This window comes from Silurus meridionalis, chromosome 11 (assembly GCF_014805685.1).
Source record: "Silurus meridionalis isolate SWU-2019-XX chromosome 11, ASM1480568v1, whole genome shotgun sequence".
In the NCBI taxonomy this organism is placed as follows: Eukaryota; Metazoa; Chordata; class Actinopteri; order Siluriformes; family Siluridae; genus Silurus; species Silurus meridionalis.
In genome coordinates, this window is record NC_060894.1 from 13,406,416 (window position 1) to 13,429,267 (window position 22,852).

Below are 22,852 nucleotides of genomic sequence, written 5' to 3' on the forward strand. Positions count from 1 at the left end.
GAGTGCAGGCAGGGTGGAGTGGGTGGAGAAGAGTGACAGGAGTGATCTGTGATAGTAGGGTATCTGCAAGAGTGAAAGGGAAAGTTTATAGGACTGTGGTGAGACCTGCGATGTTGTATAGATAAGAGACAGTGGTGTTGACTAAAAGACAGGAGGGTGGAGTTCGAGGTGGCAGATTTGGGGATGCTGAGATTTTCATTGGGAGTGACAAGGATGGACAGGATTAAAATGAGTTTATTAGAGGGACCGCACATGTGCTGTAGGTCACTTTGGAGACAAGTTGAGGGAGGCGCGATTGAGATGGTTTGGTTATGTTCAGAGAAGGAACATCGGTATGTTGGTAGAAGAGTGCTGAGGATGGAGCTGCCAGGCAGAGGGAGAAGAAGAAGCCCAAGGAGGAGGTTTTAGGATGTGGTGAGGGAAGACATGCAGGTGGTTAATTTGAAAGAGGCAGATGTAGAGGACTATTTAGAATTGAATTAATTTGTAGAAATGCCAATTTTCTGCACACCAGTTTCGATGTGTTCATGCATAGTTGATTCAGTTAGCCTTTTTTTATGTTGGAGGTATTGCTTTTTGGCCACAATTCTTCCAGGAAACCACTTTTGGCCTGGGAGAGACCTTAATGATGCAGTATAGCTAGCTTTTGTCTTATTGTTATGCTCAGTCTTGCCATGGTGTAAGACTTGTGACTTCTTTCTTTCACAAACTCACCTTAGTAGCAGAGTTTTGTTGTTTTTCACCAAGGTTTATGCCTCCTTCAAGAGAAGTGTAAAAAGTAAGAATTAAAAGCCAACGGTGGTCACAACAAATACTGGTTTTAATTTATTTTCTGTTCATTTACTTTTCATTTCATTTATTAATAAAAATAAACTAAGACGTATTTTTTAAAGCATTTACACATGAATACCTTTATGAGTATAAATCCAGAGAGTTTAGCTCAAGATGCAAACCAGATTGGACTGCTTGAAAAGAAGCAGTTAAGCCTGAAGAGAACGATTCGAAGGGAAGATTATGGAGAAGGAAAGGAAGGACCCATAATCCAAATCATACCACAATAAATATATAAGCAGTGTTATGACATATTCATGTATGGCTGCCAGTCTAACTGGGTCACTGGTGTTTTTTAATGATGTAACTTATACAAGTATTAGCAGAATAATTTCTGATGTGTTAAGATTCAGTCAAATGCTGCAAAACAGATATAATAGAGCTTCACATGGACAAGTATCTAAAATACATACAGCAAAAGCAAATCAAGGGCTTCTTAAGGCAAAGAAATGAAATGTTTTTACTTTAAATGGTGGAGTCACCTGAAGACAAAACTGTTGGCAAAATAACTGATAAGCATGCAGCAATTGAAGCCAGCTGTAGTAAAGTGATGTTTGTTTTATATATACACAATCAATTATTTATTTAGCTATTTTATTTTTTCTGATTACATTGCCCCCATTTTCTCTGTTCTATTTAGAAAACCTTTGAAAGGTTTTGTTGTGTAACTGTATTTTGTTGCATTAATTTGGATATCAAATCTTGTTTTCTGTATCTGGGAAGCTAAGTGATTTCCAAACTTTTAAATAATTGTTTTTAGGCCTCATTTCTGTAGTCCCAAAGTCTAAATTGCTTCCTGTAAATGTAGCATAGCATCTGATGTTTTAAAGCCAGTGATCTGTATTATTTAAGATGAATGTTTTCTGCAGGTCCTACTGCAGAGCCTCCACACGTCCCCAGCCCTGTTTTATTCATTAAATAATATCTAACCCAGTTTTATCCCACATTATTTAAACTCAAATAAATAAACTTCTATTTCGTCTGCATGTTAGCAATTTTGCCTGCAAAAAATCTCTTGTGCCCTTGCATACATTTCTTTATCAAGTCTTTATATCAAGACTTTATTAGTAACTTTAGTTTATATTCAAAATGTTTAAATTCTTTTGATGATTGACCTGAATTTAAATAATTTTTAAATGTATTTTTTTTTTACCATTTCCCATGGTGCATTTTTAAACCCATTATTAAAGAAAATGTCACTCTGCCTAGAGGAGACCAGAAAAGGAGAGCATTATTTAAACATAACCAAAGAGATGCACATCTTAGAACCTGATCGCAGCACAAGTGGGGAGAATCTGTTACTTAAAATGTATAATGAAATTTGAAGTTTGTGAAAATGGTATTTTTATAAAATGTGGAGAATCTCTGGTCCACAGTGAACCATGGTGGTGGTAACATAATGACATGGGCATAGTTTCCATTGGCAGCAGCTGAAAAACTGTTCATTGCAAGATGGAGGTAGGCATAAATGTCCAACATACAGCAATTGAAGTTTTACTTGATTGCTTTAAAAAGAAACATGTATATGTGTCAAAATGCTTAAGTCAACTCAGCTCAGAGCTTGATTGGTTTGAGTTTGATTGGTTGAGTATCTTTGACAAAATTGCTCTTGACCAGTGGTTTTCATCCAATCAGACTTGAACAATTTTGCCAAGCAAAAATACCATCATACAGATGCAAAGTTTATAGAAGCACATGCAAGATGACTTGCAGCTGCAGTTAATCTTATGAATCTATCAAGTATTGACAAGTAGGGTAAATAATTATGCAATTAACAGATTGCTGTTTTTTTTTTTTTAAATTAGTTAGCCATAATTAAATTAAATCCAAGTCACTATCAGCTCTAGGTTGTAACAGTTGGGGGTGGGTGATTTATACACCACGTGTAGGTGATTGGAAGGCATGGATACTGTGAGACTGTGTTATGAGGTTTCCTACATTTTTCTCACAATTATAATTAGTTAATTATAATTATACCAAAGCACAAACTCACCATTTAAAAAAACACTATCTCTACACAGTAACCAAAAAATCACAGTGTTGTCAAGCAGCCTAGCTTCCAGGTTGGCTAATGGTGCAATCATTTGTACGTAATGCAATTTTACCTGGTTAGCTGACAGCACATTGAAGAGTACCTGTGCTGAACCTGTTACTGGCACTCGCATATTGTATTTGATTGCTTTACAAAAGGTTGAAATGTATTTGTTTCTAAATTATGTGGCACTGCTTAGTATTGAATAAAGAACTACAATCTTTGGTACATGATGCTTTTAGGAGTCTTTAAGATGCCTAGAGACCAATTGTGTGATTTGACTGCTGCCATCAGTTTCCTGCACACACACGAACCAAAATGTGCTTAATAAGGTTCAGTCACTAACTGTATTCTGGTTAGGAGCAGAGGTTATTTGTAATACAATTTTATAAGAAATAAATAATTAGTTTGTAAAATAGGTTAGTAAAATAAGTTTGTAAAAATCAGTGTTCAAAAGATGTAAAACTATTACTATTTAATAAATCTTTGGTTTGCTGACTGTTATTTATGTAGGATTAAAACAATCTTTATGCTGATCATTGATAAATGATAAATCAGTCTCTGCATTGAAATGCAGTGAAATGCATATCACACTCTGAGTGTGTCAGAACACTCTCTTTTCTGGCACTCATTATAGTCGTATTGCTAAAACTGTTATAAGTAGTTTCCTCTATTCCCTTCAGAAATGTACTGTTTCCTTAGATGATCTCCTCATGCAGAACCCGTTAACCACTCTTATTATAGCTGATAATTAGTGAGCTGTAGAGCTTGCACAGTGAAGACAACTGCATAACTACAATGATGAGTATCCAAACTTGTGTCAAGAAGGATGCTGTGCTGTGGATGTCTTCAAGAACACATTAAAGTAGGACTTCATTAAAGCAGTGTCTGCATCATTTTGGCAGATCTCCTCTTCGCATTCATTAGTTCAGGCATCAAGCTGTGAGGACAATGTGCCTCCTCCATATAATGTATCATTAAGTTTCCTGCTTAAAATTGACCTTAAGCCCTATTCCAATGAGCCAAATCAGATCAACTGTGCCCTTAAAGGATCATTTACATTCATTATAAACATTTACCCAAGTTTCAGAAAGCTGCTTAACTAAAACTTAACACTTTGTTAGTTTTATATTATAAGGAATAGAAGTCTATCATAAATATCTGCACCTACACCAAACAAATTAATGCCAATGGATTATAGAATTTTATCTATATTGTATTCTAAATAATATTCTATATACATATTCTATATAAAATTGGGAAAAATAAAATAATGTTATAAATATGATATTTACACACTGCAAAATGGATGCAATAGTTTAACATAAAATACTGTTAAAAATATATAAAAATATTTTTTCCCCCTTTTTTTTTTAGGTTTAAAGCTTTTAAACAAAATTGACAGAAAACTGACAGTGTTATATCGTTGAACCATGTTTATACACAGATAAAGTGTTTGTCTATTGTCTATTGTCTATTATGAGTGGAGTCATTATATGTTGTATCCATGCCATGCTCTTATGTATTTCATGCTTGTCAAATTTTTGTTTGTGGTACATAGTCCTAGTCTTTGTTCATGTGTTTCACTTTAAATAAAATATTCTGCACTTAAGCTCTCCTTTCATAGAAAACAATTGTAAAGAAAATAGTTAATTCGTAAGTGCTCATAACCTGCATCTGTAGCAAACTTTTTGTGTATCTTTTCCTTACTCAAGTATTTCCATTTGGGGAGACTTTTACTTTAATGTCACTATGTTTCATAATCAAATATCTTACTTTTTATTCAACTACATTTTGCAAAATCAGTTGTTCCTAGTTTTTATAAGTGGATAAAAACTTTTTTTATGAGTGGATAAAAATCAATCATGGTATCACGAATGCTCTTTTTTTAACTTGTTTTGATTGTGACTTAATGGTATCTACTTAGGACTTAGTTTTAGATTTTTTTAAGTAGTTGAAAAGAAGGTTTTTGGCTCATGATTATTTTAAAAGGTATCAATTGGTGTTCAATTATAATTATTGACTAATTAATGTCATTCTATTAATAGATTGTTGTGCTAAGCGCAATGTTTCATTCTATTCTATTACTTTTATTCAACACAACAAATCCTGGTTAACAAACAGCTTGTGTCTCATCTAATTCAGTGCGTGATGCAACAACAACCATTACAGCATCCTTTCTTTTTTATTTTATTTTTTCAAATTAAATTACAACATAAATGACAATTGAATCATAAAATGTAACTCAGAATGGCCTATATAGAAACCTGATTCCAAAAAAGTTGGGACACTGTACAAATTGTGAATAAAAACAGAATGCAATGATGTGGAAGTTTAAAATTTCAATATTTTATTCAGAATACAACATAGATGACATATTTCAGTACCCTGCTTCTTCTACGCAGCCATGATGTAATTTTTGCAGTATGTGGTCTGGCATTGTCATGTTGGAAAATGCAAGGTCTTCCCTGAAAGAGACGAAGTCTGGATGGGAGCACATGTTCTTCTAAAACTTGGATATACCTTTCAGCATTGATGGTGCCTTTCCAGATGTGTAAGCTGCCTATGCCACACACACTCATGCAACCCCATACCATCAGAGATGCAGGCTTCTGAACTGAGCGCTAATAACAACTTGGGTTGTCCTTATCCTCTTTAGTCTGGATGAGATGGCATCCCAGTTTTCCAAAGAACTTCACAATTTGACTCGTCTGACCGCAGAACAGTTTTCCACTTTGCCACAGTCCATTTTAAATGAGATATGGCTTCTTTTTTTACCTATAGAGTTTTAGCCGGCAATGGCGAGTGGCACGGTGGATTGTGTTCCCGGACAATGTTTTCTGGAAGTATTTCTGAGCCCATTTTGTGATTTCCATTACAGCAGCATTTCTGCATGTGTCGTCGAAGGGACCGAAGATCACAGGCATCCAGTCTGGTTTTCTGGCCTTGACCCTTACGCACAAAGATTGTTCCAGATTCTCTGAATCCTTGGATGATATTATGCACTGTAGATGGTGATAACTTTTTTTTCACAATTTGTACAGTGTCCCAACTTTATTGGAATCGGGTTTGTACATCCAGATATACAATGGCGATTAAAATTAGAGAACAATTTATAAACAATTGAACAATTTTGAAATAATGTCATCTTCACTGCTCAACAGTTAGAGTTTTTGTCCTGTCTATACCATGCTACCAGAACACTTTTCCACAAAATAACTAAGGCATTTAAAAAAAAACATTATTTTGCAGAAAACACACTGATCAAAATTAGAGAACACTTTCAGATACCTCCCAGTTATTGGGGTTAATCTGGTACCTGGTGCTAATTTCCTTGATTATCTGTCAACCCCTATTTAACTGTCAGCCTAACTTCCAGTTTCACTGACTCTGCAAGATGGTGGGCCGTTCTAAAGTGACTGAAAGCCTCCGGCAGCAGGTTGGCCAGATGAAGGCCAAAGGGATGACCCTATCAGCCATAGCAAGACAAGTTGGTCGTTCCAAATCTGTGATTTCAAGAATATTGAATCTTTACAACATCACAAACTCATTCAAGTCCGCCAAGAAGGCTGGTCGTCCACGGAAGCCAAATACAAGAGAGGACAGGATACTGCGGAGGATCTCAATGGGCAGTCATCCACACTGCAGCTGGAATTGCTCACCAGTTCAGCGCTGAACAGGGTAAGGATCTGTCTTGTCATACAGTGTTTTGACGTTTAAGAGCATTTGGACTGAAAGCCCACTCTGCAGTGACCAAACCTCTCATTAGCAGAAAGAATCAAAAGGCTAGACTAAGCATGTTGTGTGGACAGATGAGAACTGGTCCAAAGTTCACTTCATTGATGGACGCAAGTCTAATTTAGTTGGGTCCGATGGGAAACATTATGTTCGGCAACAAACTGGAGAAAGACTGAACCCAAAGTGTGTAAAGAAGTCAGTGAAAAGTGGAGGAGGAAGTGTCATGGTTTGGGGAATGTTTTCTGCAGCAGGAGTTGGGCCTCTTATACAGCTACATTGCAGAGTGAATGCAAATGTTTATCAGAACCTTCTTCAACAACATATGGTTCCTTCCCTGCGTTCATCACCCAATCAGCCCGCAGTGTTCATACAGGACAACGCTCCATGTCACACAGCAAAACGGGTAAAGCAGTTCCCTGAAACTGAAAACATTGAAATAATGACATGGCCTGCCCAGGGTCCTGATCTCAACCCAATAGAGAACCTCTGGAAAATCCTTGGTGACAAAGTTGGTGGCCAAGAAACCCACTACAGTCACTGAACTGTGGAGGAGACTGGAAGAAGAGTGGACCAAAATCACACCAGAGCAGTGTGAGAGACTAGTGCTGTCCTGTGGCCGCAGATGTGCTGAAGTCATTCAGAGCAGAGGCCTGTACACTTCCTACTAATTGCTGACTGTTGTAACCTTCAGAAAATTTTGTTGTAATGTTTTTCCATGCTACAGTCATTGTTGTTCTCTAATTTTAATCAGTGTGTTTTCTGCTAAATAATGTTTTTTTTTTTAATGCCTTAGTTATTTTGTGGAAAAGGTGTTCTGGTAGCATGGTATAAACAGGACAAAAACTCCTTCAACTGTTGAGCAGTGAAGATGACATTATTTCAGAATTGGTTAATTGTTTATAAATTGTTCTCTAATTTTGATCGCCAGTGTACCTTGTAGTAACTTAAAATACCACAATACAAGTTCTTACTAACTTGACATTTATTGCAGTGTCAGTTGGTATACATTGTAAATTCAAGTAAACAAATATACCAATTAACATGTTTTTCCTGTTCTTTTTCTAGGAGTATGGCAGCGAAGAGGTTTTAGGCCATTTGTCCTGTGTCACTATGTTCACTGTCTCTAATGTTACACATTAACATGTTAGGATATCCACATAGTTTTCATCATCTGACTCCGTAACAGTGTGCAGTGTCTTTCCTTTTTGCATTTCAGTTCTACATACTGCAGCAAAATTATTCATTTTTTACAGTTCTTGCACTTTTTTTATATGCAGGAAATTTGCTGTTGTTTCATTTGTTAAGTTTCCCGCAAAACTTGCAGTTTACAGTGTTCTTACCATATTCTTGTCTCACTGCATGTTTTACTGCAATCACGTCCTCTAAAACTCGCCTTTAAATCGTTTAGTTGTTTTCTCTTGACAACTCTGATGCTCTGCAGATCCTGCTCTCGCAGAAGTCTCCCTCTCAAAACAGAGCTGTAAATACTGCAAACAATTCTATCACGAATCAAAGAGTCTTTTATCTGGCCGAAATTGCATGTGCTGGCAACCCTTCTTAAGTCTTTTACATATTTGTCAGTGTTTTTATCTGAACCCTGAATTCTGACAGGAAACAGTACCTTTCAACTGTCTTTCACTTTTGGACTACAATGATCAGCCAAGGCACTTATTAATCTGTTTACTGTCCGATCAGTTGATGAGGCGGGGATCAGGGTATCGGACAACTCTCCTTCTGTAAGAGCTTTGCCAGCATCAGCTAAAATAAGATCTATGTACAGTGTGAACTCTTCTTTCCACGTTCCATTATTTTGCCAGATTAGTTGAGTCTAGGCAAAGGGTTGTTGGCGGTCTCAGTCCTAGTAAATGTTCCATTCGCACTGCGCTTGAACTGTCCAAATTACTCAGCCAGTGTCTTGCATTATGTCTGCTAAAGCTCTATGCTTTGTTCATAAAAGCCCTGCTCCCACCATGTTTCATTCTATTCTATCATACTGTTCCAGTTGTTTACATTACTTTTAACACAACAAATCCTGTCTCATTAATTATAACAACTCATGTTCTAATTCAGTCCATAATGCAACAACAACTATCCCAAAAAGTTTAGAGTAGTAAAACATAGAGAAGTAAAACATTAGAGTCTTTTCACATATACTGAGTTGAATAAGCTAAAGTCTTGTAACAAAATGATAATAGGACATTATAGCCATAATAAATCATAGTATTTTGGTTACCTAAGAACATTTGAATGCAAATGTTAAAAATTTACTCAAGTGAATGTTTACTTTTACTAGAGTAATATTTTACCTAGTGGATCTATATTTTAACTTAAGTACATGTTTTGTGTACTTTGTCCATCACTGGTTATACTGCGTTTCTGTTTAATATTGGTTGTTTCTATAGCTGTGCAATCATGATGGTAGATCTCTCGGGTAGAACACTACTGAAGGCCTGGAATGCACTGGTTTATAGTAATTTGTTGTACATTATACTGGCATATTTTAATTTGTCGTTCAGTGTGCTGTGTTTTTTGTGTATTTAAATCTGTCTCTTATTACAGGTAACATGTCTTCAGGACTTCTTTGGTGATGAAGATATCTTTATTGCATGTGGACCTGAAAAGTTCCGCTACCGTGATGACTTCCTGTTGGATGAGAGTGGTGAGGAACATTTACATAATTTTTGATGGGTTTTTCTCTGATTGAGGATGTTCTTTTTGAATAAAAGAACACAAGAGCTTTTCTCATGCCATTCTCATTGGCTTCATATTAAAAAGCTTCAAGCACACTTGCATAAAGAGCATGTGTGGGTTAAAGCTTCCATCTCCTCTATGTCAGATCTCTTTGTCCTCTTTTATCTTTTCCTCCTATTCTGCCCTCTCCTGTACCTACACCATCACTTTTAGAGACATAATGAAAGTCTGTTTCTAATTAGTTCCCAACCCTAAGTTGTGTAGGTCCATTAACCAGCCTTTATCCCAAGTGTGTTCTCCCTCATTATATTCCCCATCAACAGTTTTTACTGCCACTTTCCCCTCTCATCTCTCCTATCCCCATGTTTTCTTATTTCTTCTCCTTTACCCTCTTCTGCTTTCTCCCAGCCCCAGGTTTCCTTCTGCTATTTCTCAAAATGCTCACTTTTCTTTCTGTGGATTTATACAGTTTTAATCCCTGTTTATCATTACACATTACACATTACATTTATATAGCGCTTTTCTGCAGCACTCAAAGCGCTTTACATATGAAAGGGGGGATTCTCCTCAACCACCACCAATCATAAGTATGATTCCACTGCCATCTAGTTTTTATGATTTCAATTTTGGCTAGAGAAATGTATTAAATTAACTCTCTTTTTTTTTTTCTCCAAAGGCCATTTTAGACATTTCTAACATATTACATTCAGAGAATTGTATATGGGGCAGATGGAAGTGCAAATAATTTTTTTGTGGAATGTAACAGTTTAATGAGGAAGGCTAAGACAAACAAAACGTCTTAACCAAAACGTCATATCATGATAAATAAAAAAGAATTATCATGATATGACATTTTGGTTAAGACGTTTTGGCCTCCATCCTCAGCATTCTCCTACCAATATAACCCTTGTATCTCTTCCCTCTCATAGGGACAGCTAATCCTGTCTGATGGACAGTTTCTAATTCTAATCGTCATCACTCCCAATAAAAATCTTAACATCTTTAGCTCTGCTACATCCAGGTCCACCTCCTGTATTTTAGTCAATGCCACTGTCTCTATACCATACAACATCACAGGTCTCACCACAGTCCTATAAACCCTTCCTTTCACTCTTGATAGATACCCTATAGATATGCACTCTTTTCTTTACTTCTTTAACACACTCTCCATTACTTTGCACAGTTGAACACAGGTACCTAAACTCATCCACCTTCACCACTTCTTCTCCCTGCAACTGCACCACTCCACTGCCCTTCCTCTCATTCACACACACATGTACTCTGTCTTACTCCTACTGACTTTCATTCCCCCCTCTCCAGCACGTACCTCCACCTCTCCAAGCTTTTCTCAACCTGCTCCCTACTTTCACCACAAATCACATTATTACATCATAGTCCATGGAGACTCCTGTCTGACCTTGTCAGTCAACCTGTCCATCACCTTTGCAAATAGGAAAGGGCTTAGAGCCGATCCTTGATGCAATCCAACCAGTCTATCCTCACTTCCTCCTTACTAATCCTATCCACTTCCTGCTTTACCATCTCCATATTACCCAACCTTCTTTGTCTCTTATTTTCCTCCTTCATCGGCTGCTTAAAATACTCTATCTTCTCAACACACTCTCCTCACTAGCCAACACACTTCCATCTCCATCCTTTATTGCGCTAACTTGCAGCACATCTTTCCCAGCTCGGTCTCTCTGACTGGCCCTCCGATATAAATCCTTTTCTCCTTCCTGGTGTCCAACTTTACATGCAGCTTCTCATATGCCTTTTCGTTGGCTTTTGCCACATCTCTCTTCATCTGCTGCGGCATCTCCTTGTACTCCTTTTGTCAACCTCTTTCTCCTTATGCTCTCCTGCACTTCCTCATTCCACCACCATATCTCTTTGTCTTCCTTTCGATTTACAGATAGATTATTTCCAGATACATTGTCCCCTTACAGTCTCCAATCTCATTCAGGTTGCATCTTCTACATCAGGGGTACCCCACCCTTTTTTGCGACACAGACCGGATTAATGTCGGATAATATTTTCACGACATTACTCCTACATTCTGAAGACTGATGAAGATAAAATGGTACCCTGCAAAGATAACAATTCTCTAAAAACTGTTGGGTCAGACATAAAAAGCTGGGTCAGACACTTTTAATTGTACACCTTTGCACACTGTCTATGATTTATGCAATTATATTCTTCGAGCTATCAACGCTCTAGACTCAAGTCTGGATGCATATATACATATATACAATATCTCTCAAAGGTGAGTACACCCCTCACATTTTCAGCAACTATTTTAGTATAACTTCTCAAGGGACAGGACTATAGAAATAAAACTTGTATATAATTTAGAGTAGTCAATGTGCAGCTTGTATTGCAGTACAGATTTTCTGTCCTCTAAAAATAACTTGTTATACAGCCATTATTGTCAAAATAACTGGCAACAAAACTGAGTACATCCTAAGTAAACATGTCAAAACTGTGTCCAAAGTGTCAATATTTTGTGTGAGCACCATTGTTATCTAGCGCTGTATTAAAATACCTGGGCATGGAATTTACCAGAGCTGCACAGGTTGTTGCTAGGATCCTCCTCCACTCCTCCATAATGACATCAAGAAGCTGCTGGATGTTAGACACATTGCCCTTCTCCACCATCCGCTTGAGGATGCCCCAAAGGTGCTTCATAGGGTTTAGGTCTGAAAACATACTTGTGTGATGGCCATTCAATCACATTTACCTTCAGCAAGTCATATTAGCGATGTGTTTGTGGTGATTATGTTGGAAAACTGCCGTTCGGCCAAGTTTCTGAAAGGAGGGCATCATGTTCTGCTTCAAAATGTCACAGTAAATGTTGGAATTAATGTTTCCATGAATGAACCGCAGCTCCACAGTACCAGCAGCACTCATGCAGCCCCAGACCATGATGTTACCACCACCATGCTTGACTGTAGGCAAGACACAGTTTTCTTGATACTCCTCACCAGAGCATTGCCACACATGCTTGACACCATCTGAGCCAAACAAGTTTATCTTAGTCTCATCAGACCACAGAACATGGTTCCAGTAATTCATGCTATTGGACAGGTTGTCTTTAGAAAACCATTTGTGAGCTTTTTTTGTGAGCCAGCTTCAGAAGAGGCTTCCTTCTGGGACAGCGGCCATGCAAACTGACAGCACTGATGAGCAGACCTTCTGCTTCTGTAACCTAATATAATATATATATATATATATATATATATATATATATATATATATATATATATATATATATATATATATATATATATATTAGTTGATGCACATTAGTGTGACGATTTAAATGCAGGTTTTAAAATGATAAAAGATAAGCAGCAGGTTTTAAAAGATAAGCAGCAGTGCAGGTCATCGAAGAGTTAAATCAGAAGTTTGGAATGACTCAATGCTATCTTAATTGACTGTGACATTTGCTGTCTTACACGGTGTTGCAAACTTAATGCATGCTCATCTGAATTCATCACTTTTTGCTGCAAATGCCAAGTGGGAAAAACAAATTAATTGCAATAAACAAAGCTAAAATTGGTATAAAGTGGAATGATATTTAAAAAACAAAATATGAACCATAATATAATAAAATTCTAGTTTTATATATTGTACTGTATGTAGATTTGCTCTTTGGAATTCAAACACAAACCCAAAGATGCAGTTCACATCAACAACGTTAACATCAACATCAACAACATTAACAGCGCTAATAACATTAACAGCTTGGATACCCTGGGTAGGGTTATGTGATCAAACTTTTTTTGGCCACTGTATTGCATAAACAGCAGTATAATGTGGCATTTATATAATTCCTCTAAATATATATGATTTGAAGTTGAAAATATTGAAATACAAATATTAGAATTTTCGAAATATTAAATAGTAAAATATTGCCTAAAAATGAGAAAAATACACAATAACAAAATAACATGTATGCATATATGTTAATATTCACAAACACACACACACACACACACATGGCTCAGCAGACATGGCACACTTGCATGTGCAATTGTCGACACACATTTTTATTAGTCTGGTGATGTAATAGTCTGTGTATTTGAAATAAGGAGCTGAAAATGATGGAAATGGAAAAGAGGCAAAAGCAGAGATTGATGCCACCCTTTATAATGAGTATGGAATATTCTAAAAACAAATATTTTTAATGGATTCATTTATTCTTTTATCTTCAGTAGTTTATTTAAGTCAGGGTCATCATGAATCCAGATCCTATTCCAGGACCACTAAGCGTGAAGTGGGAATACACCGCAGCTGATTACAGGACAGCATGCACATGCACATTTATACACTTATTCACACATAGGAGCAATTTAGAGCCAACTACCAGCTACCTTCTGTACTAGCATGCTGCCATGGTCATTGCAAATCATCTGGTGATGAAACCTTTCTCTCCTGATAGAAGTAGTTTTCTCCACAGATCATAAATCACTGAATATTGATATTGGTGAGTAAAAAATATTTAAATAATATTCTATGTCTTAAACACATATGTTCACACGAGACTTCAGTGTAGTTATATAGCTATAAACTTTGAATGTATGTTAAGCAGCACTCTGAACCACTATCATCAGTAGATCAACCGAGGGCATATAATGACATGAGTTTCAATCCTCCACTACAATTGTATAAGACTTATATGTGTGTAGGTGCTGTGTCTTGTTCACTGCCGTTAACCTAATAATTGTGTCCTTTTTTTTTGTTTTTCTCAAATAACAGAATGCAGACTGATAAAATCATCTTGTGGAAAGAGTCTTGTAAGTAGAGTATCTCCCAGGAATGTGATACCCTCCAGATGCAGCAAGTCACCCTCAGGTAACATGCACGCATATGCAATGCCAAACCCCAGTTCATCATATAGAATGGATATAAAACTCAACACATCTTGTTAAAACGGCAGATTTTGTTTTGTAAAAAAAAAAATTAATTATAATAAAATTAAATAAATCATGTCCAGTCCCCCCGCCCAAAAATTCATGATTATAACCTGAACTCTAAAATATTTTTGTATGCTATCCTTCACATTTGCTCACTTTTATCTTACAAATCACATGCCTCTCCAAAACTGACTAAAAGACAAGTAGACAGTCAGGGAGGCTACCAAAGAGACATTTAGTTTGGAAAAAGATGTGACAAATTCCATTGTTTTCAATTTACAAACACTTGCAAATATAATAAGGGTTTGTTTAGACAATATGATTCTATCTAAAATAAAAGCTTAGCTTTCAGACTTAAATGATTCTTTCCAATGATGTTTTTTTTGCTCAAAACATAAAATGCAGTTATATTTTTGACCTTTTTGAATTTTTATACAAGTCTGGAAAACATGTTATGTTAAATGTTTTTTGGAGTATTAATGTATTTATTTATGTGTATGTAAATAATTTTTGAGAGTAAAAAAGAGTACATATGGTCTTGCTCACTGCATGGGACAGGTGTTTTTTATCTTTTTTCTGTTGATCAGAGTAATGCTTACCCAACGTGGATGTCTGGGAGCATAAGTATATGGACGGGGGCATGTAAGTGTGGCTATGCACATCCTGCTGCTCACTAAATTTACATGAGCAGCATTATGTTTTATCCTTTGGTCTCCCTTTTTGATAGCTGTTTTGCAAAAGAGGATAATTAGCTACTATTAGCAATTGAAAGGAAATCTACATTAACGCAGTTAATTTACTCTCTGTGGAGTATCACATATTTTTCTTCTGTAGGTTTCTTATGGGTTCTCAAGAACACATAGGTAACATGGGTAGGTGGATTGCCAAAGCTAAAGTAGAAATAAATGTGTGTGTATGGTGCCCCACAATGTACTGATTTCTCCAGGGTTTATTTCTTACTAGTACACAGTGTTTCAATGTAAAGGCTCCGGATCTGCAACACTGACTACAATAACGCAGTTACTGAAGATGAGTGAATGAACTCAGAGCAAGTTTAGATTAAAATCCCCCCAGCTATTTAAGAAAACTTGGAATTGATTTTCTGCTAAGATGGTGATTCATATCGTTACCCTCACATACACCTTACGCTCATTACTAATGCACAAATATTGCAGCAAATAAGAAGCTCTCGGCGTCTGGCAACTCAGGCAGCATGGCTGCAGATGTCTCTGGGCAGGATTGCAGGATTGCATCAGTTTATGACTTTGTTATTCACAAGAATTGTAGAGGAGGAAGAAGGTGATGTTGAAAAGAGCTAGAGTGAAGAAGAGGATTGAAGACTGCGAATAAGAACATGATGATGAGGGACAGATAAGGGACAGCAGACAGAGGTAGACAGTGAGTCAGACAGACAAACACAGGGGGAAAGAGAGAGAGAGAGTAAGTAAAGGGGTGGGGCAGTGACTCAATCTTGCAGAGAACTTCTGCACTAAATAGAGTAATAATCTCTTTGTATAATATATATGTGTGTCTGTGCATGTGCTTATGAGAACTTAAATAAAGTGGTGGGTCTGTTATGCAGTGGAGGGCATTTTGCTGACAAGGTTTGGGTCCACTTGCCCCTTTTAAATAAAAGGTCACTGAAAATCAATAAAACTCATACTAACAAATCCCCTTTATACTCTACTGGAATCTATCTATCTATCTATCTATCTATCTATCTATCTATCTATCTATCTATCTATCTATCTATCTATCTATCTATCTATCTATCTATCATCATATTAATTAATTATCTGGTGTGTGTTTGTGTGTGTCTATGATCATGTGTGTGATCGTGTGTGAAACAGAGAGATCTAGAAGGAAGGTGTGTTTTATTTATTTGCTCTCCACTGCTGGAGATGACTGTGATATGATTGGTTTAAACTATGCCAGCTGAAGAGGCTTAGTCTGTTCAGGGGGGTTGTCATGGTGATACAGTCCAAGGAAGCTGCTGCCTTGGAGACAATGGTGATGCCCATATAAGGACACAACTTCCTGTTTGGCAGGGGAGCTTCCGGCTCAGTTTACTGAGCTCCCCTCATCGCATGCTTATCAGATTGGTTTGTCCCACCAGACAAATCATGCGTTTACAGACACCCAGCATGAGTGAAGTACAAGCTTGGTGTTGTGCTGAAAGCCAAAAGCACATTTTCAGAATGTTAATGTGGGGGGGAAAAACCAAGAGGAAAATGTTCCTAAAGCAACATGCTTCTGTGAAGGCAAGGGTGCTTGTGGAAATAAAATCCTAGTGCATGCATTGTGCACTAAAAAGATATATATTTTTTTGTCAATATGCATCACTATTTATAGAAGAAGGTGGCGATAGAAATATACAATACATATGTGTTTATACTCCTTTAAAAAGCCAAAATACATAGACTGTTAGAAAAACAGCGCCTCACACGCAGTTTATATAACCAACTCCGTCAGTGATGTTTCTATAATCAGGCTAAGTTTAGCAGTCTGGTGTATGAAGGAGAGCAGCCAGCTCCCCCTCCCTCCCCAAGTACAACATAAAAACATACTTTGCTGTTGATTTCTAAAAATTCCACATCTGTTTGCAGACACTCATAAGTGCTCTCTGGGAATAAATGATTGCCGGTTGTCTATTTCTCATCTGCAGCTTTCACCCCTTCACCTCTTTCATTAAATTCCATCTCAGAAGCAGGTGTTACATCCACTCAGATGCGCTAACATCAGCTCCTTATATAAAACCCACAGTTTCTTTCTCTTAAAACACTGTGTGGACGGACATTATATTAAAACAGCTGAGACCAACTCAAGGATCCACATATTCATTTTAATCAATTTACAGACTCGACTTCTTACAGCAACTTATAGTGGTGACAAAATAAAATCCTATCACAGGATTTAGTCATTAGGATAATAAAAAATTCATAAAACAACAGTAGTTTTCTGTCCATCTTGTGATTTTAACTCATTTTCTGATCATTAGCTGAGAAACTTAGTCAATGAGCTGTCAGTGATATAAGTTCACCTTGGTCAAATGAACTTTTTTATGACCCAGAGTACTTGTTAGAATGTTACGCTTTAATTAGTGCACCATATTCCACTAGGGATTTGTTTGTGCTGAGCTCTCTGTGAAATGTATTATGGAGCGACTCTGCCACACAGGTGAGCCGGGAGCTTCAATCATTATAATCCACTGCTAAATCACATCTTATTACACACTGGTGCAGACCAACAGTTTACTCATGTCTCAAAAGAGATATGTACATGTGCATACAGCATCCCTTTACCCAATCTTAAATATACATAGTCCTTGGCTTTGTATATGTGGTGGTTTGAATTTCTTGGTAAAATAATAATAATAATTTTTTTTTATTCTGGTCCTGCTATTTTTCTCATGCTTGTCGTCTAATGTTGGCTAGTCACATGGTTGCATAGTCTTACTTAAATAGAGGCAATCTGAATACGCAGAATATGAATGCTATTAAGTATGACTATATTTAAGCCTATTTAAAAATAAAATGGTGACATAGAAATGCTGCTTTAAACCAAGCCCTGTGTCTTTATTTTATTTCTGTTGTTGTGTTCCGATAAATTAAAATAAATCTTATAAAATCAAATAGTATTTTAGAATTCCATTAAAAGACACACAGTCTTTCCATTTTTTTCCATTTTTTAATTTCACAGTTCTGTCTTTTGTTTCTGCAGAATCCACTTGGTAACAGTGTGTTGGTCTGTGCACTTTCTCTGGAGCTCTGTTGTAGGTCATACAGTTGCTCCCCAAATAGAAATTTCATTAGATGCAAAATTCACCGTGGCATAGACCAGCTGTTGAAGAATCTCAGTCCCCTCTCTGATTTTTATGTTTATATATATATATATATATATATATATATATATATATATATATATATATATATATATATATATATATATATATATATGTAAGTGGTATATATGTATATAATATGAATAATATAATATACATATAATATATGTATATATATTATGATCGTGTTAAAAATGAGGGTGCACAACAAATCTATCACCATCACCATGAAGGTAGGTAAAAAAGCATGATGGATGACTGATGGAGGAATTGCAGACAGATAATGGATCTAAAAAAGCACCATAATAGAGGTAGAGAGCTTACTACCTGCCCTCACAGATTGGAGCCTGGTGATTGGGGCAATTAAGACTCCGAAGTTTTTTTTTTAAATGAATTACAGTACGAGTTCTTAATTAAACAAATTATGACATCGTGATGCTTGCTAAGTACTTCTAATTTAGAGATATGAAGGGACTTGACTTGACTGGATAGGAAACTCTGAAATATTGTTAGTGGGTTGCATATATGTACACTATATTGACAGAAGTATTGAGAGACACCTCTTAATTATTGAATTCAGGTGTTTTAATCAGACCCATTGCCACAGGCATACTGTAATTCAAGCTCCTAGCCTGGGTTATTTTGAAGAGCTCAGTGGATTCAGGTGAAACTGTAATAGGATGCCAGCTTTGCAATAATTCAGTTCAGCTTTGCAATAAAATTTCATCAAAGCTAGATATTCCACAGCCAAATGTAAGTGGTATTATTGGAAAGAGTAAGCGTTTAGGAACAGCATCAACTTAGCCACAAAACGACAGACCTCATAAAGTCCGACATCACGAACGTTCCAAATATAAATTGTTGTGGAAAGCTTATCAGAGTAAATATAAGATGTTATAGCAGAAAAGGGGGATTAACTCCATATTAGCATTATGTAAATGTAATGTAATGTAGCTGTAATGTCATTACAGTCCCTGTTGGTGTAATGGTCAGGTGTCCTAATACTTTTGTTTATATACACACACAGAACCAATCAAAGGATTAGACACTCCTTTTTTATTTTTATTTTTTTCAACATTGTACATTCATACTGAAGACCTCCAAACTAAAAAAAAAGAATTATGAAATCATGTACAAAACAAAAAGAATGTTTTATAGGTTTGATTGTTGATGACAGCTTTGCCATTCACTCATTTACATAATCCTAAATCCCAAAAAGTTGACATGCTGTCTAAAATGTAATTAAAAATAGACTGCAATTGGTAAATTGATTTGCAAATCTCATGAAACCTTATTTTGTGCACAAATATGTAAATATTTAAACTAAGGAAATTTAGCATTCCAATTAATTTTTATTTTTTTTTTACTTAATTTAGAATATGATATCTCCAACACGTTTAAAAAATAATTAGGACAGGGCCATGTTTGGCACTGATCTTATCTTTAGAAAAAATATTTACCCATTAATACAAAAAGTCTTTGCGTACAGTAAACAGCTCACAATAGATACTTCTAAGGTTTTGCCTTAACCAAAAGAAACATTTGTTCAGACTGGCTGATCAAAGATTGGTCTTTAGCCAGCTCTCCAAATCTGACTGGCTGAAGCACAAAGCTGGCTTTCTCAATGACAATTCAATTGTCAAACTGTTTGAAGTTGTTAAATGTTGTTAAACATTATCCACTTTTTAGATGTTTGTTAACCAATTAACTTTTCAACCTAATTGAGGCTTAGCCCATCCTGGAAGACACTCCAGATGGCCATGCAGTTCTACGGCTGTGTGGAGGCCACACAAGACTCATTCTGTGGGGGGGAAAGGGGGTGACAGGGATTAGCTCTTTTATAGGCTTTCATTGCAAGCTGCTTTGAGAAAGTGCTGAAGCAATGAACCAAAATAACATAGTGCAGTCTGACTACGAATGCATCACTTGCATCACATTAACATGGTGCCACAGATGGTGCCCATGAGTGTATTTCACCCCCTGTTTCTCTTTGCGTTGCCATTCACACACTTACACATACATGCAGTTCTTCATTTGAAATTGGCACCTCCATGAAGGCTGAAAACCACATTATAACCTTATCTCAAAAGTCATATTTTCTGATTGATTACAAACTCAAGTCTTAAACATTGACCAGCATTCAATAAAAAAATAAATAAAAATAGAGCCCATGCTGCATCATAAACTGAGAAAAATGCGCAGTAAAACCAAGGTTTAAAATACATTATTTAGTTTAAAGTAAAACAAATTATAAATAAAGATCAAGGGTTGTTATGGCACTGGACAGACCAGATTTACTCACACAAGTTCGAAGAAATTAAATGATTAAATTCTTATTAACTTGGTTTGATAAGGCAAGGCTATTATTCATATTTAATATTGCATTCTTTACGCACATTCAGTATAGCCTATATGAGACATGTTTTACTACATGAGTTTTGCTGTTTTTAGTGTAGTCTGTGAATAGGATTTAAGTCTGATATTCATTATCACTTGGTAGAAATATATCTGATTAAATTTTCAGTAAAATCTTTTAACAGCTCTTGATGCAAATATTGTTTGGATGTTAAATCATTCAAAAATGAAAATATACATTGCATACTATTGCCTTTATTTATAAATGAAACCTATATGCCTATCCTTCTGGACAATGGCATCACTGTAAATTTTGTTAGAGATAGACACCAGTAGGAGGAATGGGAGAGTCATCAGTAGTTGGGCTCTCACATGCCCTGGTCATTGCGGCAGGGGCAATGGCTGCCTTTTATGTTTTTTTTTTTTTTTTTTTTTAGTTTAGTTTTATTGATAGCAACAAGACTAAATATCTTTCACACATCACACCTTTTGTGCTTTACTTACTTAATCTCAGCCGAACTCTGCAATTTTGCCAATAAAAACGATCAGAATCGTAGAGAATTAATATTTACAAGGGAGATCAGAAAGAAAATGTTTCGTTTAAAAAAAATTAGTTACATTTAATTACATGTCATTTATTTTGGAATATAACAGGTGAGCTGTAGGTCTCTCGTGCCAACTGCCCCTTACATTTCCCCTAATAATTCTTTGGATCTGTTTACTTTTTAAGTGTTTCAAAAGGTGCATGAGTCAAAAGAACACAGTAGAACCCCAGCATTGTCCTGTTCACTAACAGCAGTACTCGTATTAGTCGCCTAGTTTTCACGTGACTCAGGGTACCGTATGAGAGAAACGTTGACGTGTATCCTGATACACACTGCTTATTTCATACTCCCATCCTGACGTGAATTATAGTTGCTCGTGTGTTAGTAATCTGTTTACCACTTCAAGGAAAAAATATGGTGTACACACACACACCAAACGCCTGCGTATGGTTAATTACGGCGTTTGTTTGTGAGGTTTTTTTATGCTTCTCTCCTAATCGCTTCACCAACACAGACCGTCTGTCAGTGAGAAAATTCAGATCTCCTCTACAACGATCCACGCCCGCGCCACCCACTACGGTGGGGTGTCTTGCGCATGCGCGCGGCTTCTCGTCAGCGACTACGCTCGCAGACCGCCCGCCTACAGTCGAACGCGAGCGCTCGCGCTGACGCTCCGCCCCTTTCGTTCATTCATTCTAATTGCAGCCGGAGCGCTCGAGCGCTCAGAAAGTGTGCGCCGCTTCCTCCTGCCTTTCGGATTAACCTGCACTGTGTCTGACTCCGGGATGCTGCAATACGAAGGTAGGAGATCACCTGCGCTGCATGGATTTTCTTGTCGAAGAATGCCTTTTTGGGCTCTCCAGTGTTTGAACGGTTTATTGAAGCGTTGGTCGGGTATTCAATATAGGCAGTAGGAATTAACGACTGTACTGGTAATCGTTTAAAACAATCTATACAATTTGTAAGTGTCATTTCCCAACTGCTTTCTTTTAGCTGTCAGATGTGATCCTCTGCTGCATATGGTTGATCTTTCATATTTTAGTGTTTACTTTGAAATCCGGATTTCAAATTAAGTGTTTCAAATATAAAAACGGATGCATACATGATGAATTACATCATGAGATGTCCCTGTAATTAGATGTTGCTCCTCCCTTCATGTTTTGTTTGATTTTTTGCTCATTATTTTTTTTCTTTTTGCCTGTAAAAAAAAAATTGCACGAGAGCTTGTGTGCTGTGAAACCCGACACTACTCATACTCACATCCTCTTGATAATCCAGTCTACTCTCAGTAAGATTCTGTTGCCAAGTCATGTGCATTAATTTGTGTTTGGAATTCATGTGCAAGATCCGACAGTCAGCATTATATTGTCATATCCTTTAGTATAATCTCTGCTAATCGATTGGCTATTGTTTTTGCATTCTTGATTGTTGTGACCAGTGGGTCAAAAGGTAAAATCATCTGTCCCAGCGTAGCAGTGATTAATCTAAATGCGAATAGATAATTTTGCAAGCTGTGTATGGAATAAAATGTGGAGACATCTTTTACTTTATAGTTTTCCTGCTTCTGTGTTTAGCAGGGAATGTTTAGTGGGAGGGATGGATTGATGTCCAAGTGTGGGAGGAAGGTGTGTGGGCAAAACTGTGTGGGTGATGTCTTCTTATCCCACAGCTCCTTATACATGCAGCTGCTTTCCTGGAGCCAGGTTCAGGTCTAGATCATTGAAAGGATTCAGTGTAAGGCTACAGTGTCATATTATAAAAAAGTTGTCCATAAGAGTGCATTAGAAATGATGATGTATACTGGCTATTCTATGTGTTTCTACACTGTAACATTGTGTTTGCTTCACCTCCTCCAAATCCAGGATATGTTTGTTTATGTTGCTTTAATTCAGTGACCATGGTT

General features: G+C 36.7%; 1 protein-coding gene across 3 annotated transcripts in view; it reads left to right on the forward strand.

Moving 5' to 3' along the window:
- Nucleotides 1-22,852, forward strand: part of dclk1a (doublecortin-like kinase 1a) — a 54,954-nt gene that overhangs the window by 19,565 nt on the left and 12,537 nt on the right. For all 3 annotated transcript variants that reach the window (XM_046861112.1, XM_046861111.1, XM_046861110.1), the window contains exons 4-5: nt 9,161-9,260; nt 14,051-14,146. In XM_046861112.1, coding sequence (XP_046717068.1) covers nt 9,161-9,260; nt 14,051-14,146 — 196 coding nt within the window. The remainder of the gene's footprint in view (nt 1-9,160; nt 9,261-14,050; nt 14,147-22,852) is intronic.